The sequence below is a fragment of the Lolium rigidum genome, chromosome 2 (genome assembly GCF_022539505.1).
Source record: "Lolium rigidum isolate FL_2022 chromosome 2, APGP_CSIRO_Lrig_0.1, whole genome shotgun sequence".
NCBI lineage: Eukaryota > Viridiplantae > Streptophyta > Magnoliopsida > Poales > Poaceae > Lolium > Lolium rigidum.
This window is the reverse complement of record NC_061509.1, coordinates 13,073,218-13,096,764: the sequence shown is the minus strand read 5'-3', so window position 1 is coordinate 13,096,764 and position 23,547 is coordinate 13,073,218. Positions and strand designations below refer to the sequence as shown.

At 47.4% G+C, this 23,547-nt stretch overlaps 1 protein-coding gene across 1 annotated transcript; it reads left to right on the top strand.

The window, feature by feature from the left end:
• The first annotated feature begins 3,607 nt into the window (after positions 1-3,607).
• LOC124691310 (26S proteasome non-ATPase regulatory subunit 2 homolog A-like) lies at positions 3,608-11,136 on the top strand. Its single transcript, XM_047224584.1, has 25 exons — positions 3,608-3,816; positions 3,947-4,047; positions 4,328-4,448; positions 4,535-4,594; positions 4,731-4,798; positions 5,377-5,419; positions 6,100-6,165; positions 6,265-6,303; positions 6,391-6,473; positions 6,654-6,765; positions 6,845-6,928; positions 7,074-7,232; positions 7,326-7,430; positions 7,501-7,605; positions 7,694-7,834; positions 7,945-8,049; positions 8,131-8,352; positions 8,661-8,774; positions 8,865-9,080; positions 9,683-9,742; positions 9,852-9,965; positions 10,048-10,133; positions 10,239-10,347; positions 10,428-10,606; positions 10,696-11,136. The coding sequence occupies exons 1-25, from the start codon at positions 3,697-3,699 to the stop codon at positions 10,766-10,768; spliced, it is 2,685 nt and encodes an 894-aa protein (XP_047080540.1). The 5' UTR covers positions 3,608-3,696; the 3' UTR covers positions 10,769-11,136.
• Positions 11,137-23,547: the final 12,411 nt, after the last annotated feature.

The window sequence follows — 23,547 nt, the reverse complement described above, 5'->3', positions numbered from 1 at the left end:
TACCGCAATGAGCGGGACCAGAAGTGTGAGAACAACATCATGAGGAATAACCTCCGGAAGACGCTTAGTCCAAGCTCGCTTCCGACCACTTCAAGAGGAACTAGCTGGATGGTTGGCGAGGGAAGTCATCGATCCTAGAGGAGAACACCATTACGATGACGTAGAACTTCATATGCACTAAATTATGGATGGAAACTTGTTCAAAATTGTATATGGTCATCCGATATTGAATATATATTGTATATGGTCATCCGATATTGAATATATATTGTATATTCCTCTTGAATTCTTTTTGGTTCTAATTTCAAATTTGTTTAAAATTGTACATTCATATGCATGTATGTAGTACCGTAGAATATGTGAAACTCCTTCAAAATTAAAACCCAAAAGAAATAAAACAATACAAATTAAAAAGAAACCAGATTTAGGGGAAGGGGCACCCTAAACCTCGCGGAGGCCTTTAGTCGCGGTTGGCCGGAAGAACCGCGACTAAAGGTCCTCCGCCCTGGCGCCGCCTCGCGGCCCACGTGGACGGGCCTTTAGTCGCGGTTCGTAAGGAACCGCGACTAAAGGGGGGGCCTTTAGTCGCGCTACTTTGGTCGCGGTTGCGCAACCGCGACTAATGGCAGTTGCCAACCGCGACCAAAGGCCCTTTTTCCACCAGTGCTCGCTGCTTGGAGCTTGAAGCTGATATGAAGACCTCTTCGGTAGCGGTTTTAAAAACTGTCATAGATGAGGCCCGTTATTCGGCAACGATTGTTTACCTTTCTCTGTTTGCTTACATTCGGGGTCAATTACGGATTTGTATTAACAATTGTTTGCAGCATCCTTTTGTTGTGGTTATATTTGCTTTAGATCACGAAAAACTCATGACACTAGAAATAAAAAAATAGATTTCATTCGTTTCATATACAACTTTGTCATCATTACATTTACAACATAATATGACCGACCACATTTTACCAAATTTCATGCATTTGATGGATATTTAATTCATTTCATATAGTTCATTTAAGTAAACCCATAATGCTAAGGACACTCACACTAGAGGCAGTCTAACTTAAGTTGGAGAAAAAAAAATTATAGGTCAGCTCCGTCATGGGAGTATTGACAACAACATTTACTTGCCATGGAAGCCTATACCAACTCCTTCGGTGTCACCGAAATCAAAATGGCGCAAGATGGATGACAATGGTGATATGTGAAGAGCAATTGTTTTAATGGAAAAATAAGGATGAAGTTATTTCATAAGGAGGAAGAGCAGCTGCTTAGAAACAATTTTCCCACCTAAGCCTATTTGAGATGGGCCTCAAGGCTTTCTACATCATCCACTAATAGTTTATTATATTTTTTCATCCACGTTTTATTTCTTCTGCATTGTAACCGAAATAAGCTTGCTATCAATGCATGGACTAAGTGAACATGGTAGATCAATGCATAATTGTTGAATTCGTACTTAGTCACAACTCCTTCAATGAAGACATGGTATGAGAACTATCGATCTCCAATTTTATGCACTGCTACTGAAACGGAATCCTGTTTTTACATTTATTAGTTTTGACTTAGTCAGTGACACGTGAAAATGCATCCATGAACTTTGGTGTTTATTACTTTAACTTCCATATTATTTATCAATTTTATTATATTTATTGGGACAACCTGGCAATAGATGCAAAAGTGTACAATTTATTGTTTTACACTTTGTTAGGAGTAAATTGCACATAAATGGAAATGGGTTCTAATTTGTGTCAAATTTCTAGTTTCCAGGAATCTATATATGCATAATAGGTTTTAAAGATCGCTGGACATGCCTTGATGATGACGTCAAGTAGAAACAGTTACAACTATAAAGTTTTCGGAATTTTTCTAGTCTTGATTCTAGACATACCATTCCTCAAATTCCTGCCCTTTTTGCCCCGGTAAAAACGTTTATACCAAGGGTCCAAAAGCAGTTTCGGGATTTTGAAAGTTGGTGATGCGTCTGACTCAAATTTTTGCCATACTGTATGGATTTGGCCAAGCCACAACTCCATATACTTGTGGGGACAGAGAGAATGACCTAGAAAGGTTCTAGAGGTGCCGAAGATCCCTAGGATCAAGGGGGAGGGGATCCTACGGTCAAGATTAACTTTCCAACACTACATATTGATGGAAAACTCTAATTTTGGAGGAACCCACAAATTATCAAGATTTTTTCTCTCCCTTGGTAGCCGCCAAGAGGGGTAGAGGCTCCTCCATTGGTGAAGTCTTAGTTGCTTCAAGAAAATATAAATCATTTGCAATCAAATATATGTCATTCACATAAAGTATTAGAAATATATCTTAGTGCACCCACTTAGTTTTTGTGAATACAAACATCTTTGTTGTTACGGATGAAACCTAACTCTTTGAAAAATTTACCATAATGAAAATTCCAACTCTCTGATACTTGTTTTAGTCCATAAATGAAATGTTGGAGTTTGCATATCCTTTCAGCATTCTCTGAAAGGACAAATCCCTTGATCATATCAACTATATATACTTGATTAGCTAGAGTACATCGTAATCAAAAGTTGCGGTGATTGCTAGATTAATCTGAACAAACTTAAGCATCACTACCGACGATCTCAATCTTTTCGTAATCAACTCTTTGAACTATGTTGAAAACTCTTTGTGACAAGTTGAGCCTTTTAATGGATGTGAACAACCATGTCAGTTTCTTTATAGATCCATTTACGCTCAATAGGCTCCATGCCTTTCGGATTGCCTACATGTTTCTATCACGGATTTTATGGCGTCTAGCCATTGAAGAGAGTTAGGATCCATCATTGCTTCCTATTAAGTCGTAGATCCATCGTTGTCATTAAAAATGCTTCACCTTCACATCACACATGGGTTTAGTACAAAAAAAATTGACCTGCTTTCCTTACACAAGCAACACAGCTGGCCACCCACCCAATGCAAAGAAAGATGACCTGGACCTTAGACCTTGGTGTTGTGATATGGCCCGTCCACACGCTCCTTCCTGATGCATGGCACATTATGGTGCCATGAAATTTTGGAAGTGGTCTCCTAACTCACCACTTATCGCAAGGGAAAACAAGGTGTGATGAGGGATGGGATAGACGGACAGAGAGGGTTGGGTTTGTCTAAGTTCTTCCACTTTTTTTAGAAAATGAAATATCTTTAGAGCCGTTTACCTAAATTATGAACCGTTTTCACTATTAAGATCGCCGTGTCGAGTACTTCAAAACTAGGTCCCATGTTAATAAATTTTGTGAAACTTTTTTTTTGTTGTACTTCCAAAGCTATCACAATTGTAGTTTGGCTGTACTTAGGGTTTTAAAGTACGCTGCCTGTACTTCCTTTCGGAGAGGTCGGAGTTGGGCAAACCATTCGTCCATGCATTTTGTTTTTTTGAGTAGAACCATTCGTCCCTGCAAGCCTGAAATACTGGCCCGTATAGGCCCATTTTTCCCAACCGCACCGATCACCCCACCGGCCCATATCTCATCTTGGAGGAGGGGCAAAACCCGAGCTCAGAAGGGTCAGCAGCCACCTCCCGTCTCGGCTCGCTTCCGTTCCGGCTGCAAGCAAAGCGGAGATCCCCTTCCGCTTCCGCCTCCGCCCCCAGAAATAAACCTCCACACAGCTCCCCTCCCCCAACTCTCGCACTCTCCCCCGAACCCTAGCCCACCTCCGCCGGCGAATCCCGCCATGTCGCCGCCCGAGAACGCCAACGGCGGGACCTCCGCCGCCGCGCCCTCCGACCCCGCCCCGCCCGCCAAGCCTTCCGCCAAGGGGAAGAAGAAGGACGACAAGAAGGACGACGATCTGGTTAGCGCGCGCCCCCGCCCCCTTCCCCCTTCCGCCTCTCTCCCCCTCGGCCGAGATCGGGCAGCGTCTCGCTTCGATCTGAGGTTTCGCTCATCCTGACGCGCTTGTTTGTTGGTGGTGGGACGCGCAGTCGGAGGAGGACCAGGCGCTCAAGGAGCAGCTCGAGCTCTACGTGGTGCGCGCGCAGGACACGGATCCCGGCGTCCAGAAGCTCGCCCTCGAGAGCATGAGGTATTACTTCTGACAGATTCAGAGTTCTAGGTTCGCGAATTATGTTCGTTCACGCCCTAGGGTTCGTCGCGCGCGCGTGTGCTGCTCCTGTTACGGGGTTAGATTCGTCACCTCCATGTGATTTTACTGAATGCGTAGGCTCTAGGGTTGGCCTCTGCAGTTACATCTACCTGAACAAGTGTTGCGGAGTGCTATCACTCTAGTTTCTGTAAAATGATACTAGTGTTTCCGCGTTAGTTCCTTGTGCTACCACTGACACTTTGACCCCAACCCCTACCAGGCAGGAGATCCGTTCAGCGACAAGCTCCATGACGTCCGTTCCCAAGCCACTCAAATTCCTCCGCCCACACTACGGAACCCTCAAATCCTACTTCGATGTTATGCCAGAGTCTGAACTTAAGGTACCATCCCTCCCCTTTCTGTTCTACGGTGATTTTGAATGTTGATTGAGCACGGTGCTTGATGTCTCGTTTTGACTGTTCTGCAGAAGTACATGGCTGACATACTGTCAGTGTTGGCCTTGACAATGTCTGTTGAAGGAGAAAGGGTATGTGCCTGCAACACTTAAATCTTGTTCATATTGTACACAACATAATTTCTATGTTTTAATTTTTTAAGTTTGTTTCATTCATTTTCAATCGAGGTAGCCTTAAAGTTTGTTTTCCACCTTTTAATTGTTGCAGGAGAGCCTGAGGTACCGTTTGTTGGGCTCTGAAGGTGACATTGGTTCCTGGGGTCATGAATATGTCAGGTAACAACACAAGCACATAAACATGTTAAGGTTCAAAAATAACTACATAAACTTGTTCTATGCTTCCTATATCTTCACTTACATGTTTTCCTTCTGACTTATGAATTTATATTGTAGCCGGTTTGAGTTTTTCTTAGTTATTTGGTTCATGTATTCATTTGATGTGTAAAAGTAATGTCAATTAATCACTTAATTCCCCCCAGAAAAACTATTTTATTTTCTACTTCATTCCGTTAGTTCCAATTCAGACCCTGAATTGTAAATTTTGATCAGCAAGAGGGTGAATTCTGAACAAAACAGACATGTGGTTCTCACAGTCCCTTTCCTAGGACCATTATGAAGAGTTTTTGTAGCTTGATGAAATTATAGTGTGCATATTTTGGTTAGTCATTATGATATAATTCCTATTTCATTGATATGTTTGTTTTGATTTTGAGTGTATAATTGAGAACCCCTCAGTTTCTCACCAGTTTCTGATGCCTTGTTGAAATTTTATTTATTTCTGCTGCAGGCCTTGTGAGATTTTGTATGCATTTCCTTTTCAATTGTTTGATTCTTCTGAAATTTTCTCCTGACAGGAACCTTGCTGGGGAAATTGCTCAGGAATTCCAGAAGCGCCAGGTTACAACTCATTCATTTTATAATGGAAACTGAGTTTTATCTTCACCTCTTGTATATTTATTTACTACATGGAACTTCTACCTTGCTTTGACGGTGGCTCCGTTCTTCTACTTAATTTATTGTGATAATCCTTTGTTAATTCGAAGTCATAATTTCCCACCATGTCTTCCACACCGATGATACACATTTTGACAAATATATACCCTTTTATCTATACTCTTTAATTGACAGTATGGGCGACTACTTATTCTATCTATTTAAGTGACCTACTGGTTAGCTAGCAGACATATATATCACATGCATGTGAACTCCTATAGTTGATTGTTTGAGTAGTTCACATTGCACTATATCCTCCACCCTCAGCTTCTTTTGCCATTTTACAGCATGCATCTTTGACAACTAATTTACATTGTCATATATCCTTGCAGCCCAGCAAAACTATAGTTATGAAAATAATTTTGAGACAAATTTACCATATGATTTTTGACTAGCTGATCAAAGTATAAAGGATATTATTAGTGAAAGTTTTGGAAGTTAGGCTTTAAGTAACAGCTTTTCAATGAACCAAGGGAGTAACTGATAATCTTGGCCTTATTAGCCATTTCAAAGTTGTTTCTACTTATGTCCCTTTCTCGTTTCTTTCTTTATATTTCAATCCTCCTATGTTGATTTATTTGTAGGGTGAGGACATGCCTATTGATGCCCTAATGGAACTAGTGCAGCAAATTGTCTCTTTCCACATGAAGGTTTGTTCTTATTAGAGTTGTAGTTTTCAGCAGTTATTGCAATCATAACTGTTTGATCATTGATTCATTATTTGTTTTCTGCTGTCATTTGTATAATAGCACAATGCTGAGCCTGAAGCTGTAGATCTTCTGATGGAGGTATTTTTATTCTGTACCATTTTGACCAGAACACATTACCTGTAGTTATCCACTAATACTGATGCATGATATTACTTGTGTGTTCAGGTTGAAGACCTTGATTTGCTAGTTGAGCATGTTGACTCTACAAACTATAAAAGGGCTTGCTTGTATCTTACTAGTATGTCTAGGTATGTCTAAACATTCGGTTATAATTATACCCTTTCTCTCTTGTTACAATGCATTCTCATGAGTTATTTGCTTGTACCTAACTTTGGGGAGAGACCCTGGCTATAGTTTCAGAACAATTTATTTTTGAATTTTAGATAACTTGTGTTAATACTTCGTCTTATCTCCATTTTGAATTGCAGATTCCACCCTGCCCCTGATGATATGTTGGCACTTGATATAGCATATACCATCTACATGAAGTTTGAAGACCTTGCAAATGCTTTGCGCATAGCCCTGCTTCTTGACAGCAAGGTAATCAGACGATTATCTCATGTTATACTCCTTTTCTTTAGGGTTACTTTTGAACTGACATGCATCTCCATGTTTCTAGTCCATACAGTATGTGAAGCAGGTCTACACAGCAACTGATGATCTTACACTCAAGAAGCAATTCTCATACATCATTGCACGCCATGTATGTATTGCCCTCTTCTCACTCTCCCTCCCGGGTCAATTTTGGTTCCTTCTGTACCTTATTACCTTGGTTATTCTTTCCATGTATTTCTGTAAAAGTGGCTTCTATCCCATAAATATTGACCATGAGCTTTCCTCTCCTGAAGGGTTTAGCCTTGGAGATTGATGATGAGATAGCTGCGGATGAAAATGACAAGGAAATGTTGCAAGAAATAGTTAATAACACTAAGCTGAGTGAGGGTTACCTCACTCTTGCTCGTGATATTGAAGTTATGGAGGCAAAATCTCCGGAGGATATATATAAGGTGACTTGCATTTTATTACTTTCGTGTTTGTGGAGTGCCTTTATAGTCCATGAAGTCTATAATAGAATTATTCTTACACTTCCTAATCTGCAGGTCCATTTGATTGATGGCCGTGGTGCCAGCTCCAGTCTTGATTCTGCAAGACAGAATTTGGCTGCAACATTTGTTAATGCATTTGTTAATGCTGGATTTGGCCAGGTTAGTTCTTGAGAAGCCTTTGAGGTTTATGTGAGGAAAGCGTGGATATTAAGATCGTTTCTTTATGCAGGACAAGCTGATGACTGCTCCATCTGATTCTTCCAGTAGCGGGTCGTCTGGAAACTGGTTATTTAAAAATAAGGAACATGGAAAAGCCAGTGCAGCGGCTAGCCTGGTTCGTTACAGTGTTACTTACATTTTGTACCATAAGGTCTCCGTTTTAATTGTAACTCACCAATAAAAATTGAAAATATTGTTTCCAGGGAATGATTCTCCTGTGGGATACTGATTCTGGGCTTGCTCAGCTCGACAAGTACTTGCATAGTAATGATACTCATGTTGTTGCTGGAGCTTTGCTTGGTATTGGCGTTGTCACCTGCGGTGTGAAGAATGATTGCGACCCTGTATGTACTCCACTGCATTATCTGCTTTCTTCCTCTCCACCACCCCTCGCCCTGCCCCCTCCTTTGTTGCTACGCAAGATCTGTCACTAATATCCCAATTTTTTCGCCAGGCAATGGCTATTCTCATGGAGTATGTTAACAAGGATGACTCCAACATACGGATTGGGGCAATCTTAGGTCTTGGCATTGCATATGCTGGTTCTCAGAAAGATGAGGTGGGGATCGGTGCTTGCTATTGTGTGTCCAAGTTATGTTTACTCATGTATTTTGTGTTAATATGGTTTCTTACGTTCCAGCTAAGAGTGCAACTATCGGCTATATTGGGAGACCCCCAAGCAACACTTGAGGTCTTGGTCTTCACAGCTGTTGCCTTGGGGTTGGTGTTTGTTGGTTCTTGCAATGAGGAGATTGCACAATCTATCATATTTTTCTTGATGGAGCGTAGTGAGGCCGAGCTGGCAGAACCGATTATACGCCTGCTTCCAGTTGCACTTGGCCTTCTATATCTTGGGAAACAGGTAATTTTGTGCAATCCGTGAAGTTTCATTTCTAACATTTGCATTTTCATTCACTAGAGCAAGTACCTAAAAAATCGTTAGATGTTTCCTGGATATATCCATTTGGAATACTGTTTTATTACTTTTGGTTCCAATGATTTTCCCTATTATTTTGTGAATGCCATCCATTCAATCCAACAAGATAGCTCATTGCAATTGTTACTATATTAGTAGCCTATGCACAAATTTTGATCATGGCACCTGCCTTTTCAGGCCAATTTAGCACCCACAGATATTTGTCTCATTTAATATTGTTGTGGCTATTTCAGGAAAGTGTCGAGGCTACCGCAGAGGTTGCTAAAACATTTGATGAGAAGATCAGGAAATACTGTGATGTAACACTTATGTCGCTTGCGTATGCTGGAACAGGGAATGTGCTTAAGGTACACAGTCATGTTATGTTATATCTTTGCTGTATTTAGCAGCATCAAATTATTTTAATTGCTCCAACGTTTTACCAATTCTGAATGCAGGTTCAAAAACTTCTTGGTATTTGCTCACAACACCTCGATAAAGGTGAAACACACCAAGGGCCAGCTGTCCTTGGAATTGCTCTCATTGCCATGTCTGAAGAACTAGGAGCTGAAATGGCTATACGGTCACTTGAGCGTCTTCTACAGTATGGCGAGCAGAATATTAGACGAGCAGTTCCTCTTGCTCTTGGTGTACTCTGTATTTCGAATCCCAAGGTATGCGAATAACTTCTGGTAAATTTTAACTCAGTTAATGGTGATAGATTTACAATTAAAAGTCTATTAGGGTCATTTTAATGGAGTTATTACTTGAACCAAGCTTTACGCATAGAAGGTGCACACATTTGCAAAGAATTTTTGTTTGTCATTGAACAATAATATTACTGGTTTGTCTGGCAGACAGCTAGTTAGGTTTGCCAGATACTTGTGATTATCCTCATAGTTCAAAATCCCATGTCCTTTGGTAACCTGAGCTGTGAATCTACATCTGGTGCCATAATAAATGCACCACTCACTTCAAGCAAGACATTTTAATCCGACATCCTCCTAATATACAGATTGGTGCTCATTGATTATATCATGACATTATCATCTGACTCAGTGTCACCAAATGATGTTATTTAGTTCCTTACTTCCTTTACTGTAACCAAAGTGTGGCTGTTTTCGGTACACTATTAAATCACTGTACTAGATAGTTAATTCGTAACATACTTTTCAGTGGCCCTGTCTCGATGTTATGACCATTGAATGTTTCTACAGTGGTGTACTCTTGATGTTATGATGATTATTTTGGATAGTTCTAATGTCTGCTATCTCAGGTAAATGTAATGGATACACTGAGCAGATTGAGTCATGATGCAGATGCTGATGTTTCGATGGTATGCGTATCTAACCTTTTCTAACCTGGCAGTTCACTCTAAAATTTAAGCTTTTACCTTATATATAGTAACTTGGTTCTCTTGTGTCTTTTTAATTGAATTGCTCTAGGCTGCGATCATCTCACTCGGTTTGATTGGTGCTGGTACAAACAATGCCAGAATAGCTGGTATGCTTCGTAATCTTTCAAGTTACTATTACAAAGAGGCTGCTCATCTGTTCTGTGTAAGTACAAATTCACAGCTATTCTTTATCATACCTTGTCATGCAGCTATATATTAGTTGTTGATCTTTTTTACATATTCAGGTAAGGATTGCTCAAGGGCTTGTTCACCTTGGCAAGGGTTTGCTGACACTTTCTCCATACCATTCTGATCGGTTCCTTCTTTCACCGTAAGTAACTATCTTCAAGTGCTGGCTTTAGCCTTCAATATCTTCAAGTGCTGGCTTTAGCCTTCAATATTGCTGGATTCATCTGTCAATCTTTTTGTTTCTTAGGATGGCACTTGGTGGGATTGTCACTGTTCTGCATGCGTGCCTTGATATGAAGTCCACAATTCTAGGGAAATATCACTACATTCTTTACATTATCGTTTTGGCGATGCAGGTATGCATATTACTCATCTGCCAATTTTATAACCTAACAGTTACTGGATTCCGAGCTTAAATTCTTTTTCCCTTGTACAGCCCAGGATGCTTTTAACAGTGGACGAAGATCTGAAGCCTCTTCCTGTTCCGGTGCGGGTTGGGCAAGCAGTTGATGTGGTCGGCCAGGCAGGAAGACCCAAGACAATAACTGGCTTCCAGACACATACCACCCCTGTCTTGCTTGCAGCAGGGGAGCGAGCGGAATTGGCGACTGACAAGTAAGTTTGACTTAAGACTGAACATGTGCTTTTTATTTGAATATGTGTCCCTATGGCAGCTAATGAGTGTTGTGTTATGTCGCATGCAGGTACATCCCCCTGACATCAACATTGGAGGGTTTTGTAATTCTGAAGAAGAACCCAGAATATCACGAGGAGTGAAGGAAATACCCTAAACTTTGATCTAATGCAAGTTTTTGGTTTCACTAGCATGGCACTCAGAGGTCTGGTTTGCTTCGTTCCCGAGATTGCCTTACTATGCCCTTCCTTCTCTTCCTTGGCACTTACGGGTTGTTCATCCAGTCTTTAATTCGTCCACCAGTGCTGAACTTAATTGTGAAGTGTGTTTGGTTGTGCGAATGACCAGCATATGTATGGTGTACCCAGACTGGTGGGCACTGGAGGAGTTGAACTGCTGGTTTCTTTGACCTTAAGCATGTTTGTATATGTATCAAAAGAACTGAACAATCACATCTTTAGAACTGATACAGTGTTATCATTACCTGGCATAGTACGGTTAACTTTTGGCACGAGTGGCGCATGTGGACATGTCCACCTTTTTTCGGAAGTACTCTATAGTATCAGTGGTTACTTTGGTTTATGCCGTTCCTGTCCTAATTACTAGTTTTCTTCTACTTTGGTTCAAATGCTTTTCTAGAGTATTTGGGTCATTTCAACTGGCCAAATCTGTCTGTCTAGGCCGGTGATGTGATGAGCTTATGTAATCCGGTGTGTTGCCTGAAAGGCAAAATTCATACCTAGCATGACCGTTGGTGTCCGGCTGGCCAGGCAGTGGCGAGTGGAACGCCTTGGCAAGCAGCCCGAGATCCATGTCTGTATGCTAGTTCCATCCGGTAGGGAACATCAGCTTACCAAGTTCTCGCTAGAGAATAGCTGAAAAAACAGTCCATGATTCGTTGGGAACATCACCTCCCCAAATTCTTGGAGAGAATAGACGCAAAAACAGTCTATGAAATATAACTATGTCGTTGTTTGGATGCCGAGGATTAGCCCTATGTTTTAGCAAAACAGGTTTTACCTAGATTTTCTGGAAAACCGGGTTTAGTAAAAATTACAGGCCCATGTAGAAACACGTTTGGCCTAGGACCTTAGGGCATCTCCAACCGGGCGACCCATCCCGCGCGTCCGGATGGGTCCAGCCGGACAAAAACCCGGCCCAGCGCGCGGACCCATCCCTAAAACGGATGCCCGCGGCGTCCGGATCGACGCAAACCCGGCCCAAATCTTGGCCGGGTTTGCGTGGCCGCGGACGCGAAAGGCTGGTCGCTCGCGTCCGCCCTTGTCCGCCCCTGGCCCGCGTGTCATAGGCATAAATAATATTTTTCATTAAAAAGAACTCATTACATTTTTTTTAGCTACTACTTCTATCCTAAATACGTACGGGGCCGGCGGCCTCGCCGGCGACTCCTCGCCGGCTCGCCGTCGGGGCCGTGGATTTCACTCGACGCGGGCGGCCCGTACGCGTGAGGATTCCACTCCGGCTTACTACGGGCGCGGGTGGCGCGTCGGCGGCGGCGCGGGCCTCGGCAGCTTGGACGGAGGCCATCATCCTCCTCCTTTCCGTCCGCGCACCTCGGGCGCGCTCGCGCTCCGCCTCTCGCGGCGGAATCATCCGCTTCCCGCATAGCTCCACCTCCCGCGAGCGGCGCGTTCCATAGCGGTGCGCGCCTCCCGAGCGGACGCGGACGGGGGCACGGGCCTCGTGGTTCTCCTGCCGCCGGCGCATGCGCTCTTGCCGGCCGCGCTCCGCCGACTCGAGCATCCTCCCGGGCGCGCCGCTCGGGGGACGGCATCCGGATGAGGTGACGGGCTGCTCGCATAGCGAGCAGCTCGTTCTTCTGGCCGAGGAGGTCGCCTAAGCGGCGGCGGCCGGCCCGCCAGATGCCCTCGTGCTCCTTCGTCACGCGCGTGAGGTCGGCGAGTCGCTCCTCGATGGCGGCGTTGATGTTCGCCAGCGCGAGGTCCTCCTCGTTGACGGGCTCCTCCGCGGCGGCCGCCCCCTCCTCCGCGGCCTCGTACCAGCCGTCCGCGGTCTCGTGCCAGCCCTCCGCGGCCGCCTCCACCATCTCCGCGTCACCGGCCTTCTATGCCGCCGCCTCGTCGTCGGCGACCCACCGCGAGTCCGCGCGCTCCTCCTCCACCGTCCGCGGGAACTTGGCCCGGGCGGCGAGGGAGAGCTTGGCCCATGTGGCCTGCAGGGTGCGCGGCATGGCGACGGAGAAGGTGGAGGGGAGAGGATGGTGTTGCGGTCTGTGTGAGACCGCCGCCGTCTTTTTAGCCGGCGGCCCGGCGGGAAACTTGGGCGGTCGCTCGCGCCAATGGCGTTTTCGCGCGCGCGGGAACCTTGGTGCGCGCGGGAACTTTCCCGTGCGTTCCACCGCCCACCATAGCTGTCCCGTCGAGGCCTGCCATGGCGCAGCGCCGCGCAAGGAAGACGAACCACGTGGCGTCTCTTTGGGTCGCCGCGTTGGGCGCAGCGTGCGACCCAAACGGACACGCGGACGCGGGGCGCTGTCCGCGTGTCCTGGCGGCGACCCAAACGGCCCAGCGCGTCCGTTTGGGTCGCCCGGTTGGAGATGCCCTTAAACTGGTTTAAGACATGCCCTGCTTGGTCTACCTGTTGCGGAGCTAGCGTTATCCTCTCGTCTTCCTCGAGCTAACGCACTCTTCATCCTCCTCCCTGATTTTCTCCACTTCACACCACAACTGCCTCCAATCCAGCACGGCCAAGCTTCACGAGCTTGCTAGGTGCCCAACGCCAACTGCTCCGAAGCCCGTAGCAGTGGTACCCAGAAAAAGCTAGAGAGCCTGACGGCATCGACGCCAGTGGTAGTCGCCGCCTCGCCGGCACATAGCCAAGTATCTACGCCGCAAGGCCCGTGGCAATGCCCTCACCACCACTTCCCCCCCCCCACCAAAAAAATTCATTGATTCAACATAATTTACATAGTTAAAAATAAAATCTAAACTACTTCAGGCGCCGCTGTCTTCTTCGTCGTCGGAGGCGAGGCCGATGAAGGGCGGGGGCGCCCACACCTGCTGCGCCCAAGCAGGGATCTCCGTTTGCCCACCGCGCCTCGTGCTCCCAGGCGAGGAATTCCCGCCAGAAATCCTCCCTCCGGTACACCTCCTGGTGCTGCATCGCCGGTGGGAGGCGCTCGATCCGGCGCCGCATCTCCTGGCGCAGCTCGCCGATCCGCCGAAGGTGGAGGAACATGGACCCTCCCACTGTTCAGATGCCACCCGTGCGGGAGGGAGATGTCGCGGTGGCGGCAGGGGTCGCCCTGCGCCTCCAGCAGGCACGCAACGCCTGTTGCGACATGTTGGTGCCGAGGAGGAGGCTGCGCCGCCGCCGACGCCTGCGGCTGCGGAGGGACCACATGGGGCCATGCAGGGTTCCGCCGAGGCGGAGAATCCTGGCACCACCGCCGGCCGGAAGAGGAGCCAGCCTCGTGGTCATTGGCGGACATCTTCAGCCACTTCGACATCTTCATCGAGGATGCGTGTGCGCATAAGTAGAAATGGTGGCGGCGGTTGGAGTGGGGAAAAATGCAGGCGCAACCGTGGTTATATACCGCTGGCCATCAATGCCGAGCGTGCCTGCGTGGCTTCCATCGCCATTAGCTTCAATGCCGACGGAGGAGGGACGCACGCGCTATCCACGCAGTATCTGGCCCGACGCATCCGTTTCCCAAAGTTGGGGCGAGGATGGCTCGCGGCGGACAGATCGGTCCGTTTGCGTCATCCCGCTGGATCATGCGCGGGCTATCCGTTCGTCCGCGCGAACCGAAACTGATAGCCCATGACTGAGGTCGGCCCGCTGGAGAGGCCATTAGATTCAACATTACAGGTAAAGGCTTTTATTCTAAGCTAGGAGCAGAAAGAAAAATCCTGGTCACGAGAAAAGTCAGCGGTGATTTCCTTCTAGAAAGAAGTGTAGCAAAGTGACCTCCGTTTAGGAGTCAAATAAATTCCATAAGATGGATCTGCTGAGCCAGTGTTATCGTCAACAATTGAGGAAATTAATCTTATTTTCGTCCCTCTATCCCACCCAGTCAGATTGCCGCCGACACCATCTGATGGGGATACATCCTAGGGGGTGCGTCACTAGTCTCATCGGTGCAGGAAAGGAGGTCCAAGGAGAGTTCTAGTCGACGTGGGCGGCTGGGCCCTAAGCCAGTGGAGCGACTGCGGCCCAAGCCCATGGTGCGACTGGGCCAAAAACCCTTAGGGGCGATTGGGCTGAAGGCCCAGGCGACTGAAGACGAAGCTTGCTTGGAAGAGGAGTAACGAATTCCGGATTAGTAGTAACTGATTTGTTTCGGACTTATCTCCATGTAACCCTAGATCGGGGGTGTCTATATAAACCCCCGAGCTAAACCCTAGAACCATACCATCTGAGATCCAATCTTCCCCTCATTGCTGTTGGCGTAGGCCGCCGACTGAGCACCCCTATTGTAATTCTCCACTGAGCAATACGATCTAGCAGGATGTGGGCCTTTTACTCTCCAGAGGGGCTGAACCTGGGTAAAACCTTGCGTCCTGTGCATCTCGCTCCGTAGATGGCTATGTCCCCTTACTCCCGCATCAACGAAGTGCTGCACCCTGTAGCACCTGCCATGGTCACATCCACAACAGTGGCGCCTACCGTGGTGCATGGGACATCAGGGCTCCGAGCTGCGGCGAGGCCCTACTCGCCTGTGTGCCGGCCGGTCGCCTTCGGCAGGATGATCGCCACGGGCAGATTCTTCCACATCCAGCCGAGCACCTACCACCCGGCTCCGTCGCCCCTCTCCCACGCCTGGATGGTGCCGGTCGGCACGATCAACCTTTTCATCGGGCTCGCCGGCGTCAGCAACCCCATCGAGGTCCGCCCCGGCCAGCTGCAAGACCCCTACGCGCCGGGGCAGCTCCTCACGTGTCAACACCCGGATTTTTAAGTCCAGATGCCTATTATGCCATACATCGCAATCCCAGGAAGATTGTTTTTGCGAGACATAACAGTTGAATATCATAGAGTCATCATTCATTACAATACCAACATAGTCATTACACAAATAGGATCACATGATCCAGTCTCATTACAACACTTGATCTATTGATCATTACACAAATACGTAGCGGAAGCGAAGTAGTAGTGGACTATCTATTCCACAGGCAACGCTTGACGTTAGAAGCTCCTAGTTGTCGTAGATGTCCTGCTGGCCGTCATCTTCATATTGTTGTTCAGCTTCATAGTCTGGCCATTTGAATAGCCAGGGACAAAGCCGTGAGTACTTTCAAGTACTCGCAAACTAATACTAGTGTAAGTATTAACATTTCTATTGAGAGTGTTCTAAGCTCTAGGGTTATTTGCATAAAGCCAATTTTAGTTCATAAACATTTTAGTAAAAGACTCCTCATGTGCTAACTAACTCAAGTGGGAACATTAGTGTCATTCCCACAACTCTGTTGTGATTCAAAATCAAAGTCACCTTTCAAGTTCAATTCACAAGTCAAATTTGATATAAATTTCTGATGATGGAAACAGTATGGCCTTTCGAACTGTCCATGACCGCGGACGCGGCTATTCGAATAGGTTTACACTCTGCAGAGGTTGCACACTTGTGCCACAACATTTGATTACATCCGTCAAGGATAACCTTGAATAATCGTAACTCAGTACGCGGATCATCAACCGTTAACCTTTCACTTACACACCCTAGTATAGGCACCTCTCCCCATGAGCTTGGCCTCCCGGTGATAGCCAACTGTTATCCCGGGAACTGCACAGGGCTTGGGTCGTACATTCACCTCATTTCACGTCATTTCACTTTCAACGGAGGCAGCCTCGGCATAACCTCTATGACACTTGTTAGAGGGAACCCATACTAAGACACATAAACTTCCAGTTATGCCCTACCCATAATCAGGTATTGTGGGGGCACTCAAGAATTGGAAGGGTATCGCATCCAACTCAATCATCAGTTTTTATCAAGTTCACCAAGTCAAATTCATGTCATATTCATCTTCAAAATCTTTAAATGGAATAACTCATCATTCCAAGGTTTTCACCATCATTTCACAAACACATGTTCCCATCTAAAGTAGTCATTTTTAACTTAGCACTAGCATCTAGGTATGAGGGGTGCTAAGTAGTTGCATTGCTTCTAGGCTAACTTTGATGCTCTTGTACCAATCCAATACTAACCAAGTGAATCATGAATCAAAAAGTACTTTGATAAATCAAAAGCAATAAAGCTTGTAAAGTAAAAACTTGGGATAGGATCATTAAACAGAGAGTAAAAGGGGGGATGCCTTGCTCTTGGTGAGCTTTGCACTTTGCAAGAGTATTATCTTGCCTTGGTTGGGGAATTGGTCAAAGTGGTCTTCTTCTCCTTGTAAGTAGACCTCCTCCTCCTCTTGATACTCCTCGGTACTAGCGTCTAAAATCGAATACGAGGTATACAATCATCATACCAAACTAAGTACTAGACTAATCACACACATGAGTCACACAAACTTAGGCTAGCATCACAACATTACTATTAGGTTGGTGGACTTTGTTTTCTTCTTTAAGAAAAATAATTTCCTCTCATTATAAATACTACTTGCGGTGTTTCTTTTAATTCCTTAGAGAAATAATTTTCTCTCATTATCTTATTAAGATTTAATTTCCTCAATGAATAATATATGACCTAGGTTGACTAAAGTCCACCTCTTCATATTCATCATTTAGGGAAAAGATTTAAATGAGGTGTAGCACCTCATGCCATTTAATACCAACCTAGTAATGATTTGAATCATCAAACAATTTCACATGAGGTTTAATAGACCATGGTCTCTATCACATTTTGAATTGCTTGTGACAAGATTTAAATGAGAGAAACACTCCCATACTATTTACTAAATAATTTGGCACTATTTAAATGGACTAGAAATAGCCATAGAGCCATTTTTTTAAACTAGGCCATGATCATACAAACAACTATGTGCTGTTTTTTTTGCATATTCTTGTATACAATATGAAATATGATTTTTGAGAGTTGGAATCAACTCAAAAACATTATTGGTTGATTTTTAACAATAGTTTGAAGTTACAAAAGGCCCTGCCTTGTTTATTTTGTCACTTTAATTCTACACCAAATCTAGGGTTGAGACCAGTGTAGTTGTGTAGATAATTTTCTCAGCTTTCCAACAATATAAAATTTGTGAAATTTGGCCAAGTAGATTTGTCCCTATTTAATTTTGAAATTGGCATCAGATTGCAAATGGATTTAAACTGGAATTCCAAATTCAAACCAAACGGGCTGGCGGGAAATTTAATGGGCTACGCAGCGGGAGAGAAAGTGGGCCGGCCCAGCAGCGCAGCGGGCCGCCTGACAGCGTGGGGTCCACGTGTCAGCGGGACTTAACAGGCGAAGCGGTACGCTCCTTTCCGCGCCGTTGGATTAGACGCGGATCGGACAGACGACAAGCGTCGCCGTCTCCGACGAGAGATGGCCACTGGCGCGGCGACGGTGGGGGGTCAGAGACTCACCGGCGGCGCAGCGATGGTCGGCGACGAGCGGCGGAGAGGTTGTCGACGATGGGGAAGCAGATGGAAGCAGCGGCGACGCCTGGGGTGCACTTCAACGGCTCCTCTCCTTCGCTGGACTCCGGCGGGCACCGAGCTTCGAATTCCGGCGAGGGAGTGGCTATTGTGGAGGAGGGAGAGGCTAGGAAGGATCAGTGGTGAGAGGGAGGAGTGGTGGTGTGGCTAATTCGAAGAGGGGAGGGCTCCTTTTATAGCGGCGAGGCAGTGCCGCGGGTCTGAGATGAAGTCATCCATGGCGTCGGCTCTACAGCGGCGCATGGGCACTGGTGATGATGCACGCGGGCAGGCGACGTCCTGGCGATGACGCGAAGCTTGATTGCGGGGAAAAAGAGGCACTGCGCGTGCGTGAGCTTGACGGGAGCTAGCATGGCCGTGGCGGGTCTCGTCGACGGTGACGACGGCCACAGCGCTCCCGCGGTCAAACGGTCGTGTCAGGGCGTCTCCTGGTGGCTTGGCGTAGGTGCTGACGAGCGGCGGGGGCAAGTGGTGGCGTGGAGCGTCGGGCGACATCACGTTCTGGCGTGCCCGTGGCGTTCGCCGTGCGTGCTCTGGCGTGCGCGTCTGTTGCTGTCAAAACCCACCGGCGGGCAGCGACGGGCAACACCGTAGAGCCGGGAACAACCTAGGGCTGCGGCTGGCCGAGGTCCCTCCGAGCGATGGCCCGCAAAGCCTCTGGTACACACGTCCGATGCTGATGCAAGGGCGTGCCACCTGACCTATACCTGGTCGGGAAGGTGATGGAGATGCCTCGCTTAGTTTCCTGCATGGCATACACGTAAACATTAAATACGAGCCTCGATCGGCTCTCGGGTTATCTCGTGAATCGGCTCAAGGAGCCGATCCACCCATGATTCGTACGAGGTGCACGAATATATGGTGGTCCTGCTTGATCAAGATAAAGCTAATGAGATCTACGACGATTTAGGGTTTTCACCGCATAATCGGACCATCCTACTCACGATTGGGCCTCGCGGCCACGCACGGTGATCGTAAGCCGATCCTAGATAGGGCCTAAAAACCAACACGAGGTTGATCCCCGGAACATCCTGTCTAGGACTAGCAAACGACACCCTACGTGCCGCTGGATCCTCCAACCCTTTGTAAGGCCTAACTATTGCAGATATTAAACTAATCCTTGATGAACAAGGAGCAACCGTAACGGATCGGATCTACTAAATAATGATCAAGCGGGGTGCCGCCCCTACACCTAAGATAGGTGTAAGGGCGGCTAGATATGCAAGGGTTGCACTACGATAGCATATTACGCGAAGAACTATGCTAACCCTAACACATCTATGATAACTACGTTGCTCGCCATCAAAAAGGCTTCAGTACGAGCAACGCACGAACAACATGAAGCTTATCGCTGCCTAGATCGCAAGATGCGATCTAGGCAGCATGATGCTTACCGGTAGAAACCCTCGAGACGAAGGAGTTGGCGATGCGCCGAGATTGATTTGTTGGTTGAACGTTGGTTGTTGTTTCTTCCATAAACCCTAGATACATATTTATAGTCCAGGGGACTTTCTAACGTGGGAATAATCCCCACCGTGCACGATACAAACTCTTAACTTTTAATCTAAGATACAATCTACCATAATTAAAGATACACGGGCAATCTAGCCCAAACTCTTCGTGCAAGGCCGCTTCAGAGATCTTCCACGTGTAACCTTCCAAGCCCATCTCCCTTACGGCCCACTTCCGATTTGGCCAAAATCCGGTGATAACACATGCCCCCCTGGTTTTGGCAATGATAATTTCAAAACCACTCGTTTTTCCTTCGAAGGGTCATGTCGTGGCGGAGCGGACACTGTCGCAGTATTCTTCATCATAATGCCCTGTCTTTCCAGCTTCTCTGCAAAATTCGATAGCTTTGGCATCACTTCCTCGGAAACTGCAATGGCATTAAATTTCCACCAGGCTTCTCATTATTTAACTGTGCCGATCGATTAGCCCTCTTCATCCCCTTCCTCTGTTCCAGCCATCGGCACCAAAAAACCCTCTTCCCCTGTAGCGATGTCTTCCTCTTCCTCTGTCTCCTCCGGCCTCTCCCTCCAGTCCTTCTCTTCGAGCGAGCCGGAGTGGAACTCCGATCACGCGCCAGAGGGCGACCTGCCTCTGACCGATGGGGAAGAGGACCTCAAGTTCCTCATCGATGGGGAGCTGATAAGCGAAAGTGAAGACGACCTCCATCCTTGGGCGAAACCCACCTCCCCCGACGGGAAGGGGGAAGAAGTAGAGGAAGAGGAAGAAGAAGAGGAGGGCGGCCCCTCTTCCCCCGCTAAGCTTCTGCCGGCCAAGCGATTCCGCGCTTGGGCGGACAGCGAAGACGATGATGATGACGAGGAGGAAGAGGAGGAGGATGAATCCTCCTCCTCCATCGGGTATCCGCCGACCAAGCGCTTCCGCTCCTGGGCGGACAGCGAGGATGATGATGATGACGAGGAAGACGAAGCTCCGGCCAAGGGCTGGGGTAGCAGCGACGAGGAGCTTCCTGGGAGCAGCGCCGACGACCTCGACGACGGCGACGATGAGGACATCGATGACTAGTAGAGTAGGACTAGTAGTAGCAGTGCACTAGGCACCAGATCCCCCTTTTGAGAGCCATCGGCTCTTTCTTGTAAAGCCGCTCCTTTGAATTAATGAAAATTGTTCTTTCAATTCATCTTTCAATTAATCCAATTTCACTCCTTCCGCTAGTCATACCAAGACCGATAGCAACGTATCGGATTCCTTTTCCTTTGGACGCCCGTGAAGCCGGACTCAAATGTCGATTAGACCGCCAGTCAAGCACTTCTCAAATTCAGGCTGTGATTTGATATCTGACCATAATTTTTCGCAATCCCTTAGCCGATGACTACTCATCGGCTATTTTGAGAATCCAGTCCCTTTCCTTTTTCTTGCAGCAACAGGACGGTCCAAAACCTGTAAAGCCGACGGCCTCCTCTTCCGGTTCCTCTCCGTAGCTTTAGCAGTTTTCTTTTGCAACACCTGAACTGCTTTCAGAGAAGATCACGATGCAGGGTCAGTCGATGCGACTCCAATCGGCTCCCAAAACAGAACATCTACCATGTTAGCTACCCCCCGAGCCTTAATCAAGGCGAGAATACCGGCGAGGATGCACAGGTCATTGATCGGCTTTCTTCCACTGAACGCCGATGTTGTAAATGACACACCAAACTGAAAACCATCTTGGCAAAAATGTGAACCTTGAGCACATTCCAGTAGGTCTTGGTCTTGTGTAACTGTACTAGAGTCGATGGCTGCGCACCGGCTTCGCTTCTTAATTCTAAAGTCGATGCCCTTGCATCGGCTATAAATTTTTTTTTTACTGGCCAATTTTTCCTAACCGGCCCCCAATGTTTCACTGCACACACGTTTACACATTTTATCTGCACATGTTCATCCGGCTATATGCCCCCCGAGCCGAATCTGCCAGGTGACTGCAGATATCGGCTTTGTGGTTAGCCAAAGCACTGTCCTTGCACGTCGGCTCCGCGAGGATTCGTGCTGACTTTCATCCGCCGACGTGGCCGCTGCCCAGTAGATCGATGTTGAACACAAGCAGAACATGTGGTGAAGGTAATTTTGGCCGATTGCTAGAATCGGCCTCCATATCAATTGAAGCGCTGACTGAAGGTTCTGTAATGCTCCTTCATAATTTTTGGGGCCGATCACAAGGATCAGCCTCGCCCCGTTTGCTCATCGGTTTGTTCTTGCTACTCGGTCAGGCTGGTGGACAAAACCAGCCCAACCTCTGACTTTATCATGTTGATGCGCTTGCTGTAGTCCACCTTGAGTGCATCGTGTAATCGTGGAGCACTAAGCTCCGTCGGAAGGACGAGCACCATGTTTGTACCAGCCGATGTTTCATCGTCAGCTTTCATTTGCTTGGGATGCCACTCCATTTTCCGTGGACGACCCTCTTCGTCCAGGGTTCGCTGAACTTTCACAGCCAGATCAGGTCGTGCCTTCCTTAGCGTATGCAAGTATAACCTTTCGGCTTCCTCCAGGCCGCGCAATCGCTGAACCCTGCGCTTTTGGGAACGGCTGAGTCATGTTTGTACCAGCCGATGTTTCATCAGGGCACCACCTTGGACGGTGGTACCTGTCTTCTTCTTCTTCTTGTCCCTCGTCTTCTGAATCCTCGAGATCTTCCCATCGAGGGGACTCAGCACGTTTGCTTTGTGGCGGGAGAGGCCCTAAGCGCTTGAACACGGACACGTTGGCTGCCTCCTTCTTCTTCTGGTTGCATTCTGGGCAATTGCCGATTGTGGGCAATCGGCTCATTCCTGAATCCCAGCAGTGTCTGAAGAAGGGGCAGTCCCAGTGCCTGTCGTTGTCGTCTTGCTCCCTTGATTTTCCTTTGGCACGGCGCTCGTGCTCCTCCTCATCGCGATCATGCCGACGATATCTTCGGCTTCTCTAGCCAGACGATCTCTTTCATCATCATCGCTGGATCGTCGGCGTTGGTCATACTGACTCACATACTTGTTGAGGAGGTGATCAGAGAGGGGTCGCTGATATCTTATGTTCTTCACTTCTCCCTCTGTTACGTAGCACTTGCCATCATGACGGAGCCGATCGCGTGGAGCGGCCTCCTCTGTGTCCTTGCTGCGAGAGCAGCTGCCCTCGTCTCCATCTTTGCCAGAGTGGTGCCCAGGTCCTACCATGTTGATGCTGAACGAGGATCCTGGCTGGCAACCTTCAGTGGTAAGTGCATTCCACCATGTTAACGGCGGGGAAGGGTTGGGTGTCGACCTTCATGGCGTGCTGGTTGAAAATCGAGACGCCCTTTTTCTATCGCCGCTTGGATGTGCCGACGCCACACCCTGCGGTCGTTGGTGGCATGGGAGAGCGAGTTATGCCATTTGCGGTATGGCTTTCCGTTCAGCTCTTGTACCGTGGGGAATTTGAGACCTTCGGGAATCGTCAAGCTGCTTCTCCTTGAGCAGGAGGTCGAAGATTTGCTCGGTTTTGGTCACGTCAAAATCAAACCCCACAGGCGGGCACCGGTGGCTTTACCCATTTGCAGGACACGGGGGTTCCCCCCCCGAGTCCATTCAGCCGCTGCTACCTCTTGATCTCCCGCAAAAACTTTGTCTTCCTCTGCCTCGACCAGGACTACTGCACGCTTGAATTTGTCCTGGTATAGGTCCGGGTGGCGCTGTTCATATGCCGGACAGTTTCTGAACCATGTGCGCCAGTGAGGGGTAGTCTGCTTGGGAGGCCATGTCCTTGAGCGGTGTTGCAAGGCCCGCTACTGCCAACTCGACTGCTTCCTTTTCAGTCACACGAACCGAATAACATCGGTTCCTAAGAGTCCTGAAGCGCTGGATGTATT

Coding starts and splice junctions, on each gene's coding strand:
- LOC124691310 (XM_047224584.1), top strand. CDS start 3,697: ATGTCGCCGCCCGAGAACGCCAACGGCGGGACCTCCGCCGCCGCGCCC. Junction 4,799..5,376: donor TGGGGTCATGAATATGTCAG/GTAACAACACAA, acceptor TTCTCCTGACAG/GAACCTTGCTGGGGAAATTG. Junction 8,775..8,864: donor GAACAGGGAATGTGCTTAAG/GTACACAGTCAT, acceptor TTCTGAATGCAG/GTTCAAAAACTTCTTGGTAT.